This window comes from Trifolium pratense, linkage group LG6, assembly GCF_020283565.1.
Source record: "Trifolium pratense cultivar HEN17-A07 linkage group LG6, ARS_RC_1.1, whole genome shotgun sequence".
NCBI classification, from domain to species: Eukaryota; Viridiplantae; Streptophyta; class Magnoliopsida; order Fabales; family Fabaceae; genus Trifolium; species Trifolium pratense.
In genome coordinates, this window is record NC_060064.1 from 18,272,568 (window position 1) to 18,291,618 (window position 19,051).

At 35.5% G+C, this 19,051-nt stretch overlaps 2 protein-coding genes across 2 annotated transcripts; one reads left to right on the forward strand and one right to left on the reverse strand.

Moving 5' to 3' along the window:
• Positions 1-775: 775 nt before the first annotated feature.
• On the reverse strand, positions 776-11,436 carry LOC123892485 (subtilisin-like protease SBT4.14). Its single transcript, XM_045942273.1, has 11 exons — positions 11,175-11,436; positions 10,977-11,068; positions 10,236-10,333; positions 10,005-10,148; positions 9,810-9,915; positions 8,825-9,338; positions 8,081-8,178; positions 7,770-7,991; positions 2,642-2,750; positions 2,247-2,460; positions 776-1,459 (listed from the first exon to the last, which is right to left on the reverse strand). The coding sequence occupies exons 1-11, from the start codon at positions 11,289-11,291 to the stop codon at positions 927-929; spliced, it is 2,247 nt and encodes a 748-aa protein (XP_045798229.1). The 5' UTR covers positions 11,292-11,436; the 3' UTR covers positions 776-926.
• Positions 11,437-12,503: 1,067 nt separating this feature from the next.
• On the forward strand, positions 12,504-17,104 carry LOC123892957 (CRS2-associated factor 1, mitochondrial-like). Its single transcript, XM_045942858.1, has 5 exons — positions 12,504-13,283; positions 14,192-14,319; positions 14,522-14,747; positions 14,827-14,954; positions 16,466-17,104. The coding sequence occupies exons 1-5, from the start codon at positions 12,734-12,736 to the stop codon at positions 16,649-16,651; spliced, it is 1,218 nt and encodes a 405-aa protein (XP_045798814.1). The 5' UTR covers positions 12,504-12,733; the 3' UTR covers positions 16,652-17,104.
• Positions 17,105-19,051: the final 1,947 nt, after the last annotated feature.

Here is a 19,051-nt window from a genome sequence, read left to right on the forward strand (position 1 = left end):
ATAGAGGACGAAGAACATGGAGGACGAAGAACACGACAAAGAACAAGTGGGGATTTGGGGTCTTCAATTTCATTTTTATTTTTAATTTGTTCAAATAGGATTTGTATCTTTTATGTTTGTAAATGATTTTAAATTCAAATAAAAATTGTTTTTGGTTTGTATTCACTTGATGGAGGATTCATATGTAATAAACAAAAGTTTATTAAAAAAAGACTCACCATGGACTTGCGCCGATGTGGGAATTAAATTGAATTCTATTGGTCAAAAAAATGGACTGCACCAAAACAGTCCAAATAGGAACTGTCCAAATAGGGACTGCACCATAGAAGCTCCCAAATTTGAACTAAGAAAGAGAAAATGTGTCATATTTAGCATCTGATGGATGGTTGTCACGTGGTAGGAACAAAAAACAAAAATAAACACATTTATAGATATCAAAAATGAAAAGAAAAAATCATGCTCTTCATTTCATAAAAATTGTGAAAGCTGAAGATAAGAAATGAGCTATTACTTGCTTCACAAGTCACTCAACTACCATAACCGTTCTCTAAGTTTGTTAGGATTTGTTTCATTTTGTAACTATCTCTCAGTTAGTTGATATTGATCCTCAGTCTGTATATATATGAGATCAATCAAGTGTAAGAACCAGTTTTGCGAGTAATGAAATTTTTCCCTTTCTGCGCCTAAGTTCTGCACCTATCATTGTCTTCTCTGCACCTATGCTCGAGCACAACGGTGTTTGATCTTTAGTTTTCACAAAAAAATTACCAAGTTGTAACCTCAGTAAAATTGTAACAACATTTTTATTTGATAATTGCATTAGATACAGCCATCTCATTGATCATGAGATGAGATATCCCTAATCATTCTATAAACAAAACGTTAACATTTTGCAAAACAAGGTTATACTACAAATTTATGCAACTTTATGGCTTGTAAATAACTATAGGACTCCTAACAATGTAACGTGGACTTCTCCATATAAGTGAACCTGATAGAATCTCCATACTAGCAATAGATTTAACTTTCACAACTACTTCAAAGCTTCTCTTCTGCATTTTTCTATCAAAACAAAGTAAACTTGGCTTCACTATAATTTCAACTCCTTTTGGTGATCTAATAGTAGCATTATAGATAACTGGAACAGGACCTACATTGGTGACTGTTCTTCTAAAAACTCCAATTTTTATGTCTTTCTTGCTTTCCAAGCTAAGTTGTATGGTTGGATAGTTTATAGCATCATGGCCAAATCCAGGAAGTAATGAGGAGCAATTTATAGGTGAACCAACTAGTGCTGATAAACTTGAACCTTTGTAACCTTCATGGCATAGGAATTGGATATAACCAAATTCATCCATGTCATAGACTAAACCAGGATTTAGAGCTTTTGTTGGGTTTAGTTGACCAGAACCATAGGCAAATTCTGCTTCATTGTTAATTCTTCTGCTCATTGGTTTGGCTTCAAAATAATTGTAAACTAGTTAGTCATTTATGAGAATTTTATGCGAACAATTCAACTAACAGATCCAATTTTTTATTCCGTGTCAAATTAGCCATTCTATCTTTAAAAATGATTATACCATCGCGCCAACTTTCAATCTTAGTCCAGTTATGTTACAAACTTGCGTACATAATCATCTTTGAATGATATAAATCATATAATATAAAGAATGTTTCATCACGTAGCACCGTGACCTCATTGACAATAACGAGGTCACAATCTAATAATAAAACTAAAAAATATCTGGTTAATATTGTTAATTTTGATGGATTGGATATTGTAATAGTCATGACGATGTAATTTAGACGTTATGTTGATGAATTGAAGATATCTTTTTCCTTTTTGAATGGTGAAATATAGCATGTTTGGTTCTGTGTTTCCTACTACAAACTCGCGTCCAACTGGCCTTTTCACTGTGAATTTTTGAAGCAACAAAAGCAAGCTTCTGCTTCAACTTGAAAAACCACCGTGCTTTTGAGAAACGTAATACCAATACCAAACAGATGCTAAGACTTTTGGTAACATACATAAATGAAATGTACAGTTTGGATTGGACCAGCATTGTTGATTTCTTAAACATAAAAAACTAACTTGACATGGAAAAATGACTTAACTTGACAGAAAAAATTAAGGACTTGTTCGAAAATTTTAATCAAGTTACCTTGGTAAAATTTTCCCTATATTATATAAGTTATTCCAAAAGAGCAAATAATTTGAAACAAACATGTTATTATGTTAATCTCACCAGTGGTGATAATTGCAGATCTGATTGCAGCAGGAGTCCAATTGGGATGGAATGATTTCACATACGCTGCTACGCCAGCAACATGAGGACATGCCATGGAAGTTCCAGATATTAGAGAAAATTCTGAAAATTGCGTATCTCCATCCAAACCGGTGAGTGATTTCCTAAGAGTATAAGATGCCAAGATATCAATGCCAGGAGCTGCAATGTCAGGCTGCATCATACAGATTATAAAAAACCTTCAGTCCAATAAATAACATCAATTATAAATCTTAGTATAAGGATATTTTTGGAATAATATCATTAAATATGGATAGATTAGTTGACATTTGCTTATATCCGAAATTAATAAATTTAGGCAATTTTTTGCTTATAATTTAGTCCGAAGTACTAACCTTGAGGACATTTTTGGATCCTGGATTTGGTCCTCTAGATGAGAATGTAGCAGCGAATGGAGCTGGAACTTTTTCCTCATGGCTCTTGTATATCACTGCTGATGGTGATCTTAGTTGAACAAGAAATTCATGTAAAAACAAATTATGGTATGAGATTATCACGTCAAAAGATTTATTTTGCAACAAATATTAGTGAGACACTGTTTGGATAAACAGTTTAAATAAGCGCTTATAGCATAAGTGTTTGTCATATCATTGCTTACATATAAGCTACAAGCTGTTTTCATAAGCTATTATGAGTATTTATTGAAATAAGCTGAAACCAGCTTATGGACATTTTATATGTTGTTTCCATAAGCTCTCTCAAATAGTCTCGCATGTACTTATGTCAGTAGATAAACTCAAATTAATCAATCAAAAAGTCCTTAACTATTATTAATCTCAGTAGTCATTAAAAGAACTTTTTGATTGATTAATTTGAGTTTATCCAGTTTGGCAAAATCACGTGGATGAATTGTTGCCCCTTAGATATTCTTCTGTTTCTGAACCAGAAGAGGTTCTCTCCTCTCATAAATCCAAATCCCGCAAGCAGATGTCAAAGCTCAAAAAACAGAAACCCGGTACAAAATTTAATCATCCTGGTGTCCCTATGTGTATTCAGTTAGCTGAAGCTTTGAAAAGTGGAGGAGGAAAATCCAGAAAATGCCGTGTGAAAGGGGGGGGAGTTCCGTCAGTGGTCGAAGAGGTGGGAGGTGTGGAGGTTGCATCGGAAGGTATCAGTGCGGGTGAAGCTTTTCCTAGCGACGGTGATTGTTCTCATCGGAGTATGGAGAAGATGGTTGAGTCAGAGTTTCCACAGGTAACACCGGCTTCAGGAATTAATTTAATTTCTGGTAGTCAGTGTTCACAGGTTCCAAATCCGGGAATTGATGTAGATGGAAGAAATAAAGAAAGTGCAATTGAAGCTGCAAAACTTCTTAGTATCCAAAAAGAAGTTGGATTCTCTTTTGAGGAAGATGATGACAAAACATTGAAAGAATTAATGATGCAAGAAAGAAGTGATAGATCAAAGAAGATGGAATGGGAGCAAAAGGAAGGTGATCAATGATAGTGTCATCTTTCAATATAAGAGGTATAGGGGGGGCGATGAAGAGGAGACGAATCAGAGACTTGGTTCGATTACAGAAGATTGATTTTTTGGCGTTACAAGAAACAAAGTTAGAAGTCATTACAGATTCTATTTGCTACAGTATATGGGGTTCTCAGGACTGTGATTGGGTCTATCTTCCGTCGGTAGGGAGGAGCGGCGGTATTCTCTCCATATGGAGTAAGTCTAATAACTCTCTCATTTTTTCTTTCAAGGGCGAAGGCTTTGTTGGGGTTTGTCTTGAATGGGGTGTATTGAAAACCATATGCTTTGTGGTTAATGTATATTCTAAATGTGATATAGTATCTAAACGAAGGTTATGGAATAATTTATTGAACTGTAAGAGAGGTTTAGGGGATGGGAGGTGGTGCGTGGTTGGTGATTTTAATGCAATAAGGAGGATGGAGGAGAGGATTGGTGTTAATACTATGGTAGGTGGGACTATGCCAACAGAAGTAATTGAGTTCCAACATTTTATTGACGAGTTAGAGTTGGTTGATCTCCCTTTATTTGGGAGGCGCTTTACTTGGTATCATGCGAATGGTAGAGCGATGAGTAGAATAGATCGTTTCTTAATCTCGGATGAATGGGCTCTTCGGTGGGGAAATGGTTCGGTTTGGGTGCTTGATAGAGATGTTTCGGACCATTGCCCACTTCTCCTTAAATATAGCCATGATGATTGGGGCCCAAAACCTTTTAGATTCAACAATTTTTTGCTTGAAAATAAGAAGTTCATGGAGATGGTGGAGACGTTTTGGGTGAATTATAGGGTGGAAGGGTGGATGGGGTTTGTGTTGAAGGAAAAATTGAAAGCTCTAAAGTCTTTAATTAGAGATTGGCATAAACAAGAATACGGGGGCATGGAGGCGAGGATTGAGGAGTTGGTGGAGGAGATTAGAGATTTGGATACGAGAGGGGAGTTAGTGGGTTTGTCTATTCAAGAGGTGGAGAGTAGAAAAGAGAAGTTCGGCGCTTTGTGGAATTTCTTGAAAAATAAAGAGACACTTATGTTCCAACGTTCTAGATCCAAATGGCTTAAGGAAGGGGATGGGAATACTAAGTTCTTTCATAATAGTGTAAAAGCTAGATTAAAATTGAATCTAGTTTCGGCGCTTCGGGTTGGGGATGTGTGGTTAGAAGTCCCTAATCTTATTAAAGAGGAGATTTTTTCATATTTTAAAGATCATGTGTCTTCCTCTTTGAGAGTTAGACCCAAACTTGAAGGGGTTACTTTCCCTAGGCTTACGGAGGCGGATAATACGGGTCTTATTTCTCCCTTTTCATTGGAAGAAATCGAAGAGGCGGTGAAAGGTTGTGATGGTAATAAAAGTCCGGGACCGGATGGTTTTAATTTTGCTTTTTTGAAAAAGTTTTGGGACATGTTAAAAGGAGATATCCGCATTATGTTTGATCAATTTCATGGGAACTCTTGCCTTCCAAAGAACTTCTTGTCCTATTTTGTCACATTGATTCCAAAGGTTAACTCCCCGTCCTCGATATCCGATTTTAGGCCCATCTCTCTTCTTGGGTGTCTTTATAAGCTTATTGCCAAGGTGTTGGCTAAGCGGCTTGCTAAGGTGATTGACTCGATTATAGCTTCAAACCAATCGGCTTTTATTAAAGGTCGTAATTTGGTGGATGGTGTCCTAGTGGTTAATGAGGTGGTGGAATTGGCGAAAAAATCCAAAAAAGAATGTCTTATATTCAAAGTGGATTTTGAGAAGGCGTACGACTCGGTTGATTGGGGGTTTCTTGAATATATGCTTCAAAGATGTGGTTTTTGTGAGAAGTGGATAGGTTGGATCCGAGTGTGTGTCTTTGCCGGAAACTTATCGGTCCTTGTTAATGGCTCCCCTACGGCGGAGATTAATATTCAAAGGGGCCTCAAGCAAGGGGATCCTTTGGCTCCTTTTTTATTCTTGATAGTGGTGGAAGGTTTAAGTGGAGTAATGAGGAAGGCGGTGGAGTTGAATGTTTTCAAAGGTTTTTCTATTGGAGGGGACTCGGTGGCAATATCTCATCTCCAATACGCGGACGACACCTTGTGTATAGGGGAGGCGTCGATTGAAAATCTTTGGACCTTAAAAGCTATTCTTAGAGGCTTTGAAATGACATCCGGGCTTAAAGTCAATTTTTGGAAGAGTGGTCTTAGTGGTGTAAATGTAGAATCGACTTTTTTGGAGATGGCATGTAACTTCCTCAATTGTAGACGTGGTACGGTGCCTTTTAAATACCTTGGGCTCCCGATCGGGGCGAATCCAAAAAGCTTGGCTACTTGGGATCCCCTTATCCAACATCTTCGGAAAAAGTTGTTTACGTGGAGAAATAAACATATAAGCCTAGGAGGTAGAATAATTTTGATTAATGCGGTGTTGAATGCGGTCCCAATTTTTTATCTCTCTTTTATGAAAATGCCGGTTAAAGTGTGGAAGAAAGTGGTGCGGATTCAAAGGGAGTTTCTTTGGGGGGGGGTGAAAGGTGGCAAAAAGGTTAGTTGGGTGAAATGGGAGATGGTGTGTAAAGAAAAAAGCAAAGGAGGCCTAGGGGTGCGAGATGTTAGAATTGTTAATTTAAGTCTTTTAACCAAATGGCGTTGGCGCCTTCTTCTCCCGGGGAGGGCGCTTTGGAAGGATGTTTTAGTGGCGAAGTACGGGAGACACATTCTTACTAATGTGGATTGGAGTGGTGTTAGAATTCCTACCATGGCGTCAAAATGGTGGAGGGATATTTGCTCTTTGGATAAGGTGGTGGAATCTAAAAATTGGTTAGTAGAGTCCATGGTTCGCCGTTTGGGAAATGGTAATTCTACTTACTTTTGGACTTCTATTTGGACCGGTGATGTATCTATTTTGGCGCGTTTTCCCCGTTTGTTTTCTCTCTCTAATCAAAAGGAGAGTATGATAAATGAACTTTGTGAGTATGACGGGGAGCGTTGGAATTGGACTTTCTCATGGCGGAGGGCTTTATTCCTTTGGGAGGAAGAACTTGTAGTGCGTTTGAGAGATCTCTTGGCAACGGTGAATTTATTAATGGAGGATGATGGTTGGAAATGGGTTCCGGATCCGGAAGGGGTGTTTTCGGTAAAATCTACCTTTCTTCACCTTGTTGATGAACTTCGGTCCGGGGAGGTGTTGGAAGATGGTAAGGCGATGATTTTTGATCATATTTGGGATAGTCCGGCTCCGTCTAAGGTTATTGCCTTCTCTTGGCAACTTCTTCATGATCGGATTCCAACTAGAAGTAATCTTGCGGTTCGGGGAATTTTAGTTGCGGATGTTCCTTGGGAGTGTGTGGGGTGTGTGGGAAGTGTCGAATCATCCATTCATCTCTTTTTGCACTGTCCTAGTGCTTTGAAGGTGTGGTATGATATTTTTAGGTGGCTTGGATTAGTGATTGTGATCCCTCCTTCGTTATTTTTGCTTTTTGAGGTGTTGAGGGCGTCGGCGAGGAATGTCAAGATCCGTAAAGGATTTTTGTTGATTTGGCATGCTACAATTTGGTCCCTTTGGAAGGCGCGGAATGGCTCTATCTTCGCGAACGAATCTTTTGCCCCTAATGATATTGTGGAGGAGATAAAGGTCACGAGCTGGAAATGGAGTTTAGCGAGATTAAAAGTACCTCCTTGTATGTATTATGAATGGACATGGGATCCCGGAGATTGCTTACTGCGCTAGTTTTCCTTTTGGTGGTTTTTTGGTGCTGTGTTGTGCTGCTGCAGCAAGGCTTTTTGGCTTCTGCAGGTGTTGCCTTTGTGTTTTTTAGGCTGCCTGCCTTTTTTGTTTTGTTTAGGGTGTAGTTTCTGTAAGCCTTTATGTTTGTCCTTTTTGTTGTAGTGGGGGCAGACTTTGCCTTGTTGGTTTCAGATCTTGTATTGTTCCTTTTCTTTTGCTGCTTCTAGTACTCCTTGTTCTAGAGTAAGCTTTAATAATATTTGCAGATTCAAAAAAACAAAAAAAAAAAAAAAAAAGCTTGTTTATATACCTTGTAGATTTGATATAGTTTGTAACAGTTTCACCTATGCTATGATTGACAACAGTAGCAGGAGCAATGAAAATTTGAGCAACATCAGGATAATTGTCATATTCTATTACAGTACCAATGCCTCCAATTTCTTTAACAGTAGCTTCAGTGCCCCATGATCCTAAGCAGTAAACAACCTTTCCCTTCACTTTATTTGCCTGTAAAGACCCTGAGTTGCAGAATCTGTCAATGCATTAAATTGTTTTTGTTATTTTTTAACAACAATTATGCTATCAACACACTCTTTTATTGGAAAACAAAAGGAAAATTACTTAGCATCTTCCTTGCTTTTCGAGTCTTTTGCGGCATCAATCGCATTAATAATAGGGTACTGTTTCTGTTTTGGATTGAAACAACTAATTCCTATACCCTGCATACCAACATAGTTCAATGTACAAATATGTTAAATTCATCATGGAAAAATCTTAACAATCTAATAACCATATGACTAATTATCTCTGTTAAGAGTCCTATTGGTTGCGATTTGGCCTGATTATATGTTGATAAGTGAGGGCAATCCTCACCTTAAAAACCTGTTGTGTATGGTTGAGTTAGGCCCAACTCTCAATTAAAAGATGGTATCAGAGCCTCCTCCATGAACCACTGAGCCGCCTGCTATCAGGTTTCTGATCGGGCCACCCACTATTTATATCCGTGCACCAAACCCAATAATGTTGGACGTGAGGGGGTGTGTTAAGACTCCCATACCAGTTACAAGATGGCTTGAGTATATGTTTATAATTGAGGCCAATCATCACCTTACAAGTCAGTTTTGTAGGGTTGAGTTAAGCCCGACTCTCAATTCTATGAATCTCAAATTTTGTTTTTAGACCATATACTTAATTTTTATTCAGTTTCTACAAATTAAAAACTGACATGTTTTTAGACCCTACATAAATACTAAAAGCATGCAATTTTTTAATTTGTAGGACTCAAATGTGTGCACGGAGACTAAAATGAAAAAATATATAAATTTCACAGAAACTAAACATATTTAATGCAAGAACTTAACTTACAGAAACATTTTTTCCACTTCCTAATTGTACAGTGCTCTTGAAAGCTCTGTCAATGCCACTAGCAGCTACTGTCACAATCCATGGTGCAGTATTTGAAACACTTCCCATACTTGGACCATCATTTCCAGCTGATGCAACAGTGATTATACCTTTCCTCATAGCATGAAATGCACCAATTGATATAGAGTCATGAGCATAATCAGGACTTCCTCCACCTATGGAAATTGATATGACATCCACACCATCATGTATAGCAGCTTCAAATGCAGCAAGTATGTCCATGTCTGCACATCCAGTTGATGACCAGCAGACTTTGTAAATTGCCAACCTAGCCGATGGCACGGCCCCACGTGAAGTTCCGTTGGCCAATCCAAATAGACTTGCATTTGGAACTAAATCTCCTGCAGCTGTTGATGCTGTATGAGTTCCATGACCGTCAACGTCTATCGGCGATAATATGTCGGATGGATCAGGGTTTCCATCAGCCTTGAAATATTTGGCTCCTATGATCTTGCTTCAAGTTTTCCATTAAGAGTTTTCATACAGAAGGAATACATAAGTTAGAGATTAATCCATACATTAGGAATTCTATAGTTTATGTTAAAATAAATGCTATCTATCAATCAATATTAATCAATACATTTGAGTTCAAAATCACCCTTTAATCAATACATTTGATCAATCAATGTGAACACTCTGGTACACATCTTATTTGGATATGTACCGATACACCGATGAGTTAGATAATTTTGATAGTTCTAAAAATTAATAAACACTATTTGTGAACCTATCAGAATTTTCCACCTCAGCGGCGTACATTTACATATCTAAATAAGATGTGTACTAAAGAATTCACCTTATATTTGAGTTCAAAATAAATATCAATCAATATTTAATCCTTTTGTAAACATGTTAACATTCTTTATGTGGTTTCTAATCAATTCACCAAGAATGTAGTGACAAAATGTAAACAAAGATAGTTTACTTGTTGCAGCCTGAGAAATTAGCATAGTGACCACAAGTTCCTTTCCATCTTGCTGGTGGAGGACCTAGCCCATCATCCTTGAAGCTTTTCGACTCCGGCGTGATCCCTACATACAATTTGTGAAATTACATTATCACATTATTATCATACTTGAGTACTAGAATATACAAAGAAGGAAATGAATCTAAGATAAACCTGTGTCCAAAAGACCAACAACTATGTCACGTTCTAATTTCAATCTTCTCTTAGCAGTTAGAGGTAAACCAATGAAGTTCCATGATCTTGTTGTGTGTAAGTTACGATACCGATTTTTAAACACCAAAAGCACTTCATCCATGGCTACACATACAAAAAATAATTTGAAAAAACAATATATATTGCTTAAACATATATGCATATATGAAGCTTGAGAAAAATGATTCACACCAGATAACTTATTGGCTTCATCTTCTGACAGTTTTGCAGCAAATGCATTGAAGCTCTTGGTGTAGCTATATACAATGGACTCTTTGGCTTCATCATAGCTAAGTAAAAACACAAGCATAAATACAAATGGCTTGAATAAGAAATAAACTTGGTTTGATAGGACTATTTTCATTTATAAGCAAAGGAGAATTTCATTGAGTGAGAGCTGTATCATTATTAATGTTTAAGAAACCAGACCAAAGATCGAATCGGTGAGACTTCCAGGTCATGGTTTAATTGGTTCAACTATGGTTGAACCCGATAATAAATAAATAAAAAATATTAAAATTTAATTAAAAATAAATAAAAATTGTAAGATGTAAAAAATGAGAACCGAGTTGAACCAACGCAATGTAACTGCAATTCAACTGGTTCAATCCAGATCAACTAGACTGCAATGTAACTAGAATCAAACCAACCAACATGTTGATTCGTGGTTCAACCGGCCGGTTTGGTATGATTTTTCAAAACATTGAGCTATATACATAGTTCAAATTTATTTTTATTTTTTAAGGTAAGGTCAACATATTTATTAATATATATAGATAATTACATATGAATAAAAGATAAACGGACAACAAGTTGCGCCACTAACGCTTTATGAATAGCAAATTTAGTTCAAATTTATTCTTATTTTATGCTTTCTTTGCTCAAAGAAGAAAAATAATCAAGAAATGTTTGAGTGAGGGTTAATCATGTTACCTCCCCTTCACAGAAGATAGAACATTTAAATGAGTCTCAAGTGTAATATCTTTGCTTACAGAATGATCTCCCAAGAAAACAATGTAAAAATTCTGTAGACAAGTCAAATGATATGGTGAAGTTCATATGAAAATTTAAATAAAAAAAAATGTATATCTTAGGTAATGAAGAATGAAAAGGGAAGAAAAAAATCAATGCCTTTAGCTCAACTCCATTAACTGAAGAAGCAATGTTTATCAAGATGAGAAGTAATTGAAGCCAAAGAAAAGGAAAGGATTTGGTGAGTTTTTGTAAAACCATTTTTAGTAGTGACATTAATTCTTGGATTTTAACATGCCAAAAAAAGACACTAAGAACAAGTTTATATACATTTAAAAGTTAGTATATGAAAGGCTACTACTAGCAACTTGTTCTTTGCTTCTAACATACAAATAAATAATTAAAGCTTTGGTAGAGGAAAGCTTGTAAGAAAGATTAAGAATTTCTGAGTCTATCTATATATAGCATAAGTCAATGTCACATAGAGCCTAGGATTGCTTCTTCAAGTGAAACTTACATTAACATTAACATTTTCATTTTTCTTTGTGTTTGTTGTTATCCTCTTATATACATTAAGATTTGCTTCACTAGGTAGTTGTTTTTTGTAACACAATTTCAATGGCAAGAAATGTTGATAATAGTAGTAGAATTAATTATAGAAGTTTCATTGTTACAATTTCTAATACACACATCATTTTCAAGTATAGTAGAGATATTGCTTTAAAACAAAGAGGTCTTGGAATTATGAATACCCTATTCCTTGAATTCCAATGCAAGCGTTTTAGCCGTACAATATACTGATTACTTAGGCTTAATCATGGGTTTAGCTTCAAGTATAACCCAAATGAAACACTCATTAAGGGATTGAAATTGTGACATTTTACTTGAAATAGAATGCAATCTTCTAATTAGTAATATGAGGGAATAATTAAGGATAATACATAAAGTGGGATTTATACATGGGTACAATGTTAGTTACTCCTATACCAAACTACAACATACTATTTTCTTACTCAATCATCATCATGCTTGTTTGGCTATATATAGTATATAGTATAATTCATAGTTGAGGGCATTTTTCATTAGAATTACAATGACTCAATCATTAATAAAAATAATCAAAAGTTAATATTTTAAATTATAGTACATGATTTGTCATAATACATACATTTATATATGTGATATTAATCATTAATTTATTTATCAATGTTAAGGAATACTATGGTGTTTATAATATCAAGTGCTATTTGTTTTAATTATAAGATGAAAAAAAAAAAACTAACGTTTTGCATATTTTGTTTATTTTTTAATTTAAAGATCAAGTGTACTATGTAATGTATACATTCAAATTTTCTAATGTACCGTAAAAACTCCATTTTAACTCAGTCTTTGGCCCAACCACACCCATCAGATCAATCAAACGTTTTAGATCATGCCACGTGTCCCTTATTTTTAATTCTTTAAAAAAATCATAAAAACAATCAGAATAGTTCAAAAGCCCTTTTCTCGACCCATTCTCACTTTTCACCGATCTGCCGCCGTGCTTCTCTAACTCTCCGCCGGCCGCCGTTGTCCCTCTCATCGCCGGTATCTGGTGCAGCACCGATATTGTCTCTTTTCCCGCCATCTTTACAGGGTAAAAAGAGCTGTTGATTTGCATCCTTTTGAGTTATCCGTTTCATTTTTAATTGATGATTGAGTTACCCCCTTAAACCCTAATGTCCGTCTTCAAACAAATCACCCGCCAAAATTCACCCACCGTACTCTTCCTCACGCGCCACCTCTCCTCCGCCACTGCCGCATCCAAACTCCACAGTCGTTACACTTTCGTACCACCACCTTCTCTCTCCCCCTCTCCTCAAAACCCCAACGAACCACCAACTAAACCCTCCAGAAAAAAACCCAAACCCATTTACCAACCCCCGTCATCCCTCGACCGAACCGGAAAAAAACCGATTCGTTCCAGTTTACCCTTCGATTTCCGGTTCAGCTACACGGAGAGCAGCCAAACGGTGCGACCAATCGGACTTAGAGAACCTAAATACTCTCCATTTGGACCGGACCGGATTGATCGGAAATGGACCGGGGTTTGCGCGCCGGCAGTGGACCCAAATGTGAAGTCTTTGGATGGAGATGAAGACCCGAAGTTGGAAGAGGAGAGGAAGAAGAAGAGAGAGTATGTTCAAGGGGATCCCCTTACCAATGCTGAAAGGAAAGCCATTGTTTTGCAATGTGAAAGAGGCAAAACTAAGCGCCAAGTTAATATGGGTATCAAAATTTAACAACTTTGTTACTTTTCTTAAATTTTACCTAAACAACTTAGTTAAGCACTTGTGATATAATTGCTTATCTATATGTTAAGATAAAATAAATTTGATATGTTTTCGTATTTACAAGTTGATTTCCTAAACTATGCTGGATTGTTTATGGAAATAAGTTCAAAAGAGCTTATAGACATGTCATAAGTTGATTTCATTAGTTCTGGCTTGTTCCGTTTCATAACTATTTGCTGTCCTGTAAGTGTAGCTCAGTTGCTAGCCACACCGGATATTATTGGAGGGCTGGAGTTTGAACCCTGGATTCCCTACTTCTCCACACTTAAACGTGTGAGTCTAGCCACTAGGCTACTTGACCAAAAAAGCAAAACTATATTTGTAATCAATGTTTCAAATTGTTGCTGCATTGTGATTCTTGATACTGGAGAGAAATGTGGCTAAATTGTAGCTGATGTGGTCTCAATTGTGATCGTGGAGATATAAAAAACATGGATGTTGTGACCAAGATCGTGGTTGTGGACCTTTATGTTAAAGTGTTGATTGTAATCAGTTAATTTGATCATTTCAACTGTTAAATTATAAATTGTTGTTGTGTAGATAACTCTGCTAATTTTTTAAGAAGTTTTTAAAATTATTTGATACTTTATAAATATGACAACTTCAATTTTTAACTTTTAATGGCCTTTTTAAACAGAAATAGAAATGTCCAATTTATTTGAATTCGGTGTTCACGATCATTGTGATGTTATCGTGTAAGTCAACTTGTTGATTGATGAAATATAATGTACTTCTAAAGTAAGTGGGGATCCCTAATGCATATTTATGTGTGTCTATGTGTTAAGTACATGTGAGATTTGTGACTCTGTGTTCATGATTGACTTTGATTTGGTACGGTTGCAGGGAGGGACGGTTTAACTCACAACATGTTGATTGAAATTCATAACCATTGGAAGTATACTGAAGCTGTTAGAATCAAATGCATGGGTGTTCCAACTGTTGATATGAAAAATGTTTGCACTCAGCTTGAGGTTCATACATACCAACTATTTATACTCTTTCGATTCTTTTGCATCGAACTACGGACTGCCTCACATTCTAATGTGAATGTTTAGATTATGATCAGTTGAAAGATATGCTTTGTTGGTTGAACCCCTTTTTCAATTGCGTCATTCTTTTGTCTAAACTTATCCAATAACACTAGCATAAGTAATTTTTGTGTTCTTGTTGCAGGACAAAACATTTGGAAAGATCATTTTCAGACATGGGGGTACACTTATATTATACAGAGGTAGGAATTATAATCCAAGAAAGAGGCCTGTAATTCCTATCATGTTGTGGAAACCTCATGAACCTGTATATCCGAGACTGATCAAAACAACAATCGATGGTTTAAGTATTGAGGAAACGAAAGCAATGAGGAAGAGAGGATTGGCTGTTCCTGCTTTAACAAAACTTGGTATGCTGTTATTATACTCCCTAATTTCAGTTGCCGGTTTACGTTTCTTAAATGTTATTGACTAATAATTGAATTGCAGCAAAAAATGGCTATTATGCTCATTTGGTAACCATGGTCAGAGATGCTTTCCTGTTTTGTGAACTTGTTCGGATAGACTGCCAGGGTCTCGAAAGGAGTGATTACAAGAAAATTGGCTGCAAACTCAGGGTAAACTCTAAAGAAAAATCTATTTTGCTTTTTGAATCAAGCTATTTTAATAACTAGCTTTGCAACATATAAACTTATTAGAATTTATTTTGAAAAAACTACCTAAACTAGCTGGGTTATTGTAAGACCGAATTATTGAGGACGAAATGTGATTACAGACCCTACACAATATAATAGACTAAATACCAGAAAGAAAAAAAAAAAAAGAACATAAAAAGAAACTGCCTAAGAACTTTATTTGTGATATGAGTGATATATCTTCAGTTGACGAGAATATTTCTTTTGTCTGGAATTGTGTGCAACGTGAACATGATGCTTCGTTTGGTTGATAATTGATGTAACTTGTTTTTCTTTTTCTTTCTTTTTCTGTCCTTGACATTTATCAATGTACTATATATTCTATTTCTGCAAAATATGGTTATCATCTTTATGTTGATGTTGATAGCCGGACCACCATCAGCACCCTGCAGCATTGTTACTTTTTCCTTCTAATTTTTGAGAGCTGAATGGAAAGTCTTCACACCACTGTCTCATCTAGTTATCATAATAAGGGCAATTTACAACTTACTATTCTTGGTTGACTCAACAATAACAGTCTTTATGGCTTGTAAAATTTGACACATACCCTCCTGATGTTTGCTTGTTTATATATAGCCAACTTGTGATATTTTGATTATTTTCATCCATCTTTTTTAACAGAATATACACATTAAAATTGCCAAATATTTAAAAAAGTAACACTCAATTCACTTTCTGTTTCTTCTTTGAACAAAACAACAGTCACTATATAAAATAAGTTAGCATGGTCCACCAGTTCTTTTTAGTTACTTGTGTGAACAATTGTCATTGTAGTTTATTGAGAAAAACTTCTGCCATGTAACAAAGGATCATTGTTAGTCTTTTGCTCCCATTTCTACTAGTGACCACTAACTGATGTTGTCAACTACAATGTGATTAAAATGAAGCTTGGCCTTGGTGTAACCTTTTCCCCCTATGGTGGTTGTTTCCTAATTTATTCTTATGGTTATTTGTTGAATTATAAAAAAAGCAGAAGTGAAACTTACATGTTTTACTTTTTATTTGAAATTCATATCTTAAAATCTTATCTGGAGTAACTATATTTATTGTTTATTACACAAGCAATTAAAAAGAAGTTATTGAATGTCAGACTTTTATAAAATATTTTAGCTGTTTTTACATATATATTACATTGAAAAATTGGTCGAAAATAGCACATGCTGGCTATGGAATAACAAAACAAGCCACGTGAAGATAATGTGTCAGGTTTTATGACACATGATGAGTGAGTCAAACCAAGGGAGTAAAGTTTGATTTACCCTTTTAATAATGGGAAGTAAATAAATGATAATAGTGGTTATGGCAATACAAGAACAGTGACATTCTGTTCTACCTTTCAAACTTTTGGGACAGATTGCATGATTTCTGGTTTTCATTAGGCTTGGCACGTTAATTATAAGTTGCTGCCTTTTAACTCTCATGTGTTGATGCAGGATCTAGTTCCTTGTATCCTGGTGACTTTTGATAAAGAACAAATTGTAGTTTGGAGAGGGAAGGATTATAAGCACTTGAAGGATGGATACTTTCTTAAAGATCAAGAATCATTTGATGATGATGATGATGATGGCGGTGACTTGCTTATGGACGAGGATGAAGAGCTTAATAATACCAGCTTATGAGACGAACACTGCAATCAACTGTGATGATCCAATCAACTATGATGATCTAGTAAAATCTTTCTTTGCTCAAATTTCAGCCTTAAAATTTAAATCAGAAGTTGCTTGAAGATTTGATTGTTGTGTTCTGTGTAGGGGGATATCAGCTTCCCCGGCCCTCAAAATGTCCTCCGTCCCCATCCCTGGTTTCCATTATCCACCATAGGAGAGATTCTCCCATGTCCTCATCGCCACGGGGTGGACTCATAAATATTAAGAATTGTGAATTATATATTATTTTTATTAAGAATTGTAAATTATATATTATTTTTAAAATGGTCTTCAATCTACTTGATATTTTTTTATTGTCTTAAATTATTCTGTATTTAAAAATGATGTTAAAAGGATGACAAGAGATCTTATTTGTAACACATTTGTATATTTATAAAAGGATGATGATCTCTGTCCCCATCTCCACTGAATTTTTTTTCCTTCTGTTCCCACGGTTATCTCCACTCACGGTGGCAAATTGACATCGCTAAATTGTTTGTATTTTGATGATAGGATATCCCCAAACTATTCTTTTCCCAGGATTCATTTTGGTCTTAAAAATGTTAAGCCATCCCTATGTATATATCTAGTGGTAATTTATAGTGAAGTGCAGATAATTTAGCTTGGAAGTCTTCACAGTTTCCTTGATCTGCAAATATTTGCACTTGCACAGCTTTTATAGTTGGAATCAGATTGAAACTGTTTATCATGACTTGAATCCATTGTCTTATCACATTCACAAAATCCAATTTGGAATCACTTAATGTTTCACTGACACAACTGTGCTTGGGAGTGTGAAAGCTAGAAAAGAGAAGCCATGAAAATAGGATCACAATAGGCGCGGACAGAAAATGGGCGCAGAATAGGCGCAAGCAAGCTCAAATTTATTATACAGAACATGATTATAGGAAATGTACATCACTATAGATCAACTAACATATCCTAACTAATTCCCAAACTTGGTCACTACTAGAAAGTTAGTTATGAACTAATCACTAACTAACTTGCTTTGCAAGTAATCTCATTATCTTCACCTTATCTAGGGGTGGGCAAAAATCCCAAAAATCAAACCGAACTGCCAAACTAAACCGAACCAAACAAAAAAAAAAAAAACTGAACCATAACTAACGGTTTTAAAACTGAACTGAAACAGTTCGGTTCGGTTCATGGTTATCAGATTGGTTCGGTTTAATGGTTCAGTTATTTTTAGTGAAAAATTAGTTATGGTTTGGTTTAAAACCATAAAACCGAACCACTTTAACAGTTCGGTTCATTTCAGTTCAAAAGACAAACAGTTTGGTTCGGCTCGGTTACTATGAATTTTGAAAACTGTTTGGTTCGGTTCGGTTTTCTTCCAAAACCGAACCATGCCCACCCCTAACCTTATCCACTATTATCAGGAAGTGATGTCAGTTTTGATAGTGCTAATGAAAAGTTAGCTTGCCATTTATTGTTCATGCCATGAATAGAAATGAGTGTTCTGTAGATGAGAGGCTCAGTTACAACTTCTGAGGGAACAATTAAAAGACTTATGGGGGTAAACTATTAAAAGTCCAGCACCATGTTTATCATGTGACAGTATATTCACGGGGCTTTGTCTAACATGCACCACTTGATTAAGTGGTGCATGGTGCACAAATTGCCAATTATGCTATAACGAATACAAATTTTATAAAATCGACCGTTTGATTGAAATTTTATATCATATAGATTATTCATGAAAATTTTGAAAAAAATTGAAAATCATTTAATGTGTTATTTAGATTCGTCAAGATTAACGGTATTCATTAAAAACTCATAAACCGTTAAATTTGATGAATCTCAATAACATATCAAATGCTTTTTAATTTTTTTCAAATTTTTTATATATGATCTATATATTATAAAGTTTTAATATAACGGTGGATTTTATAAAAATCATATTCGTTATAGTATTATTGACAACTTGTGTACCGTGCACCACTTGATTGTGCACCATAGACACTGCCTATTCACATAATCTTAGGGTACATTCGTTGGAAGTGGTATTTTGTAGTCTTTCTTAGAGTGGTAACTTAACCATTTGAAGTCGGTGCTAGATTTTCTAGGACAAATTAAATTTTGAATGATGTACAAAGTTTTATTATCTTTATTGTGTATATAATGGATTTTTTTTTGGGTTCCGTAGCCGGGAATATAATGGATTCTTGAATTAGCATAGTTTTTTGGGATAAAATTCAAAAGGTTCTTTCATATAGGTGGGAACTTGGCTACCCATTTCATGAAATTGGGTGATCTAGCTCATCCTAGGTGGCATAAATATAGTGGTTGAAAAAATGCCACTTATAATATCATTAATGCATGTGATTAGTTTTAAATTATGGCAATATAATT

What these genes read in the sequence shown, in the direction of transcription:
- LOC123892957 (XM_045942858.1), top strand. Translation starts at nt 12,734, where the DNA reads ATGTCCGTCTTCAAACAAATCACCCGCCAAAATTCACCCACCGTACTC. An exon ending in ATGTTTGCACTCAGCTTGAG is followed by an intron (nt 14,320 to 14,521) that starts GTTCATACATAC and finishes TTCTTGTTGCAG; the next exon opens with GACAAAACATTTGGAAAGAT. An exon ending in TCCTGCTTTAACAAAACTTG is followed by an intron (nt 14,748 to 14,826) that starts GTATGCTGTTAT and finishes ATTGAATTGCAG; the next exon opens with CAAAAAATGGCTATTATGCT.
- LOC123892485 (XM_045942273.1), bottom strand. Translation starts at nt 11,291, where the DNA reads ATGTCACTACTAAAAATGGTTTTACAAAAACTCACCAAATCCTTTCCT. An exon ending in AATTTCTCAGGCTGCAACAA is followed by an intron (nt 9,339 to 9,809) that starts GTAAACTATCTT and finishes GAAAACTTGAAG; the next exon opens with CAAGATCATAGGAGCCAAAT. An exon ending in GATCCAAAAATGTCCTCAAG is followed by an intron (nt 2,461 to 2,641) that starts GTTAGTACTTCG and finishes TGTATGATGCAG; the next exon opens with CCTGACATTGCAGCTCCTGG.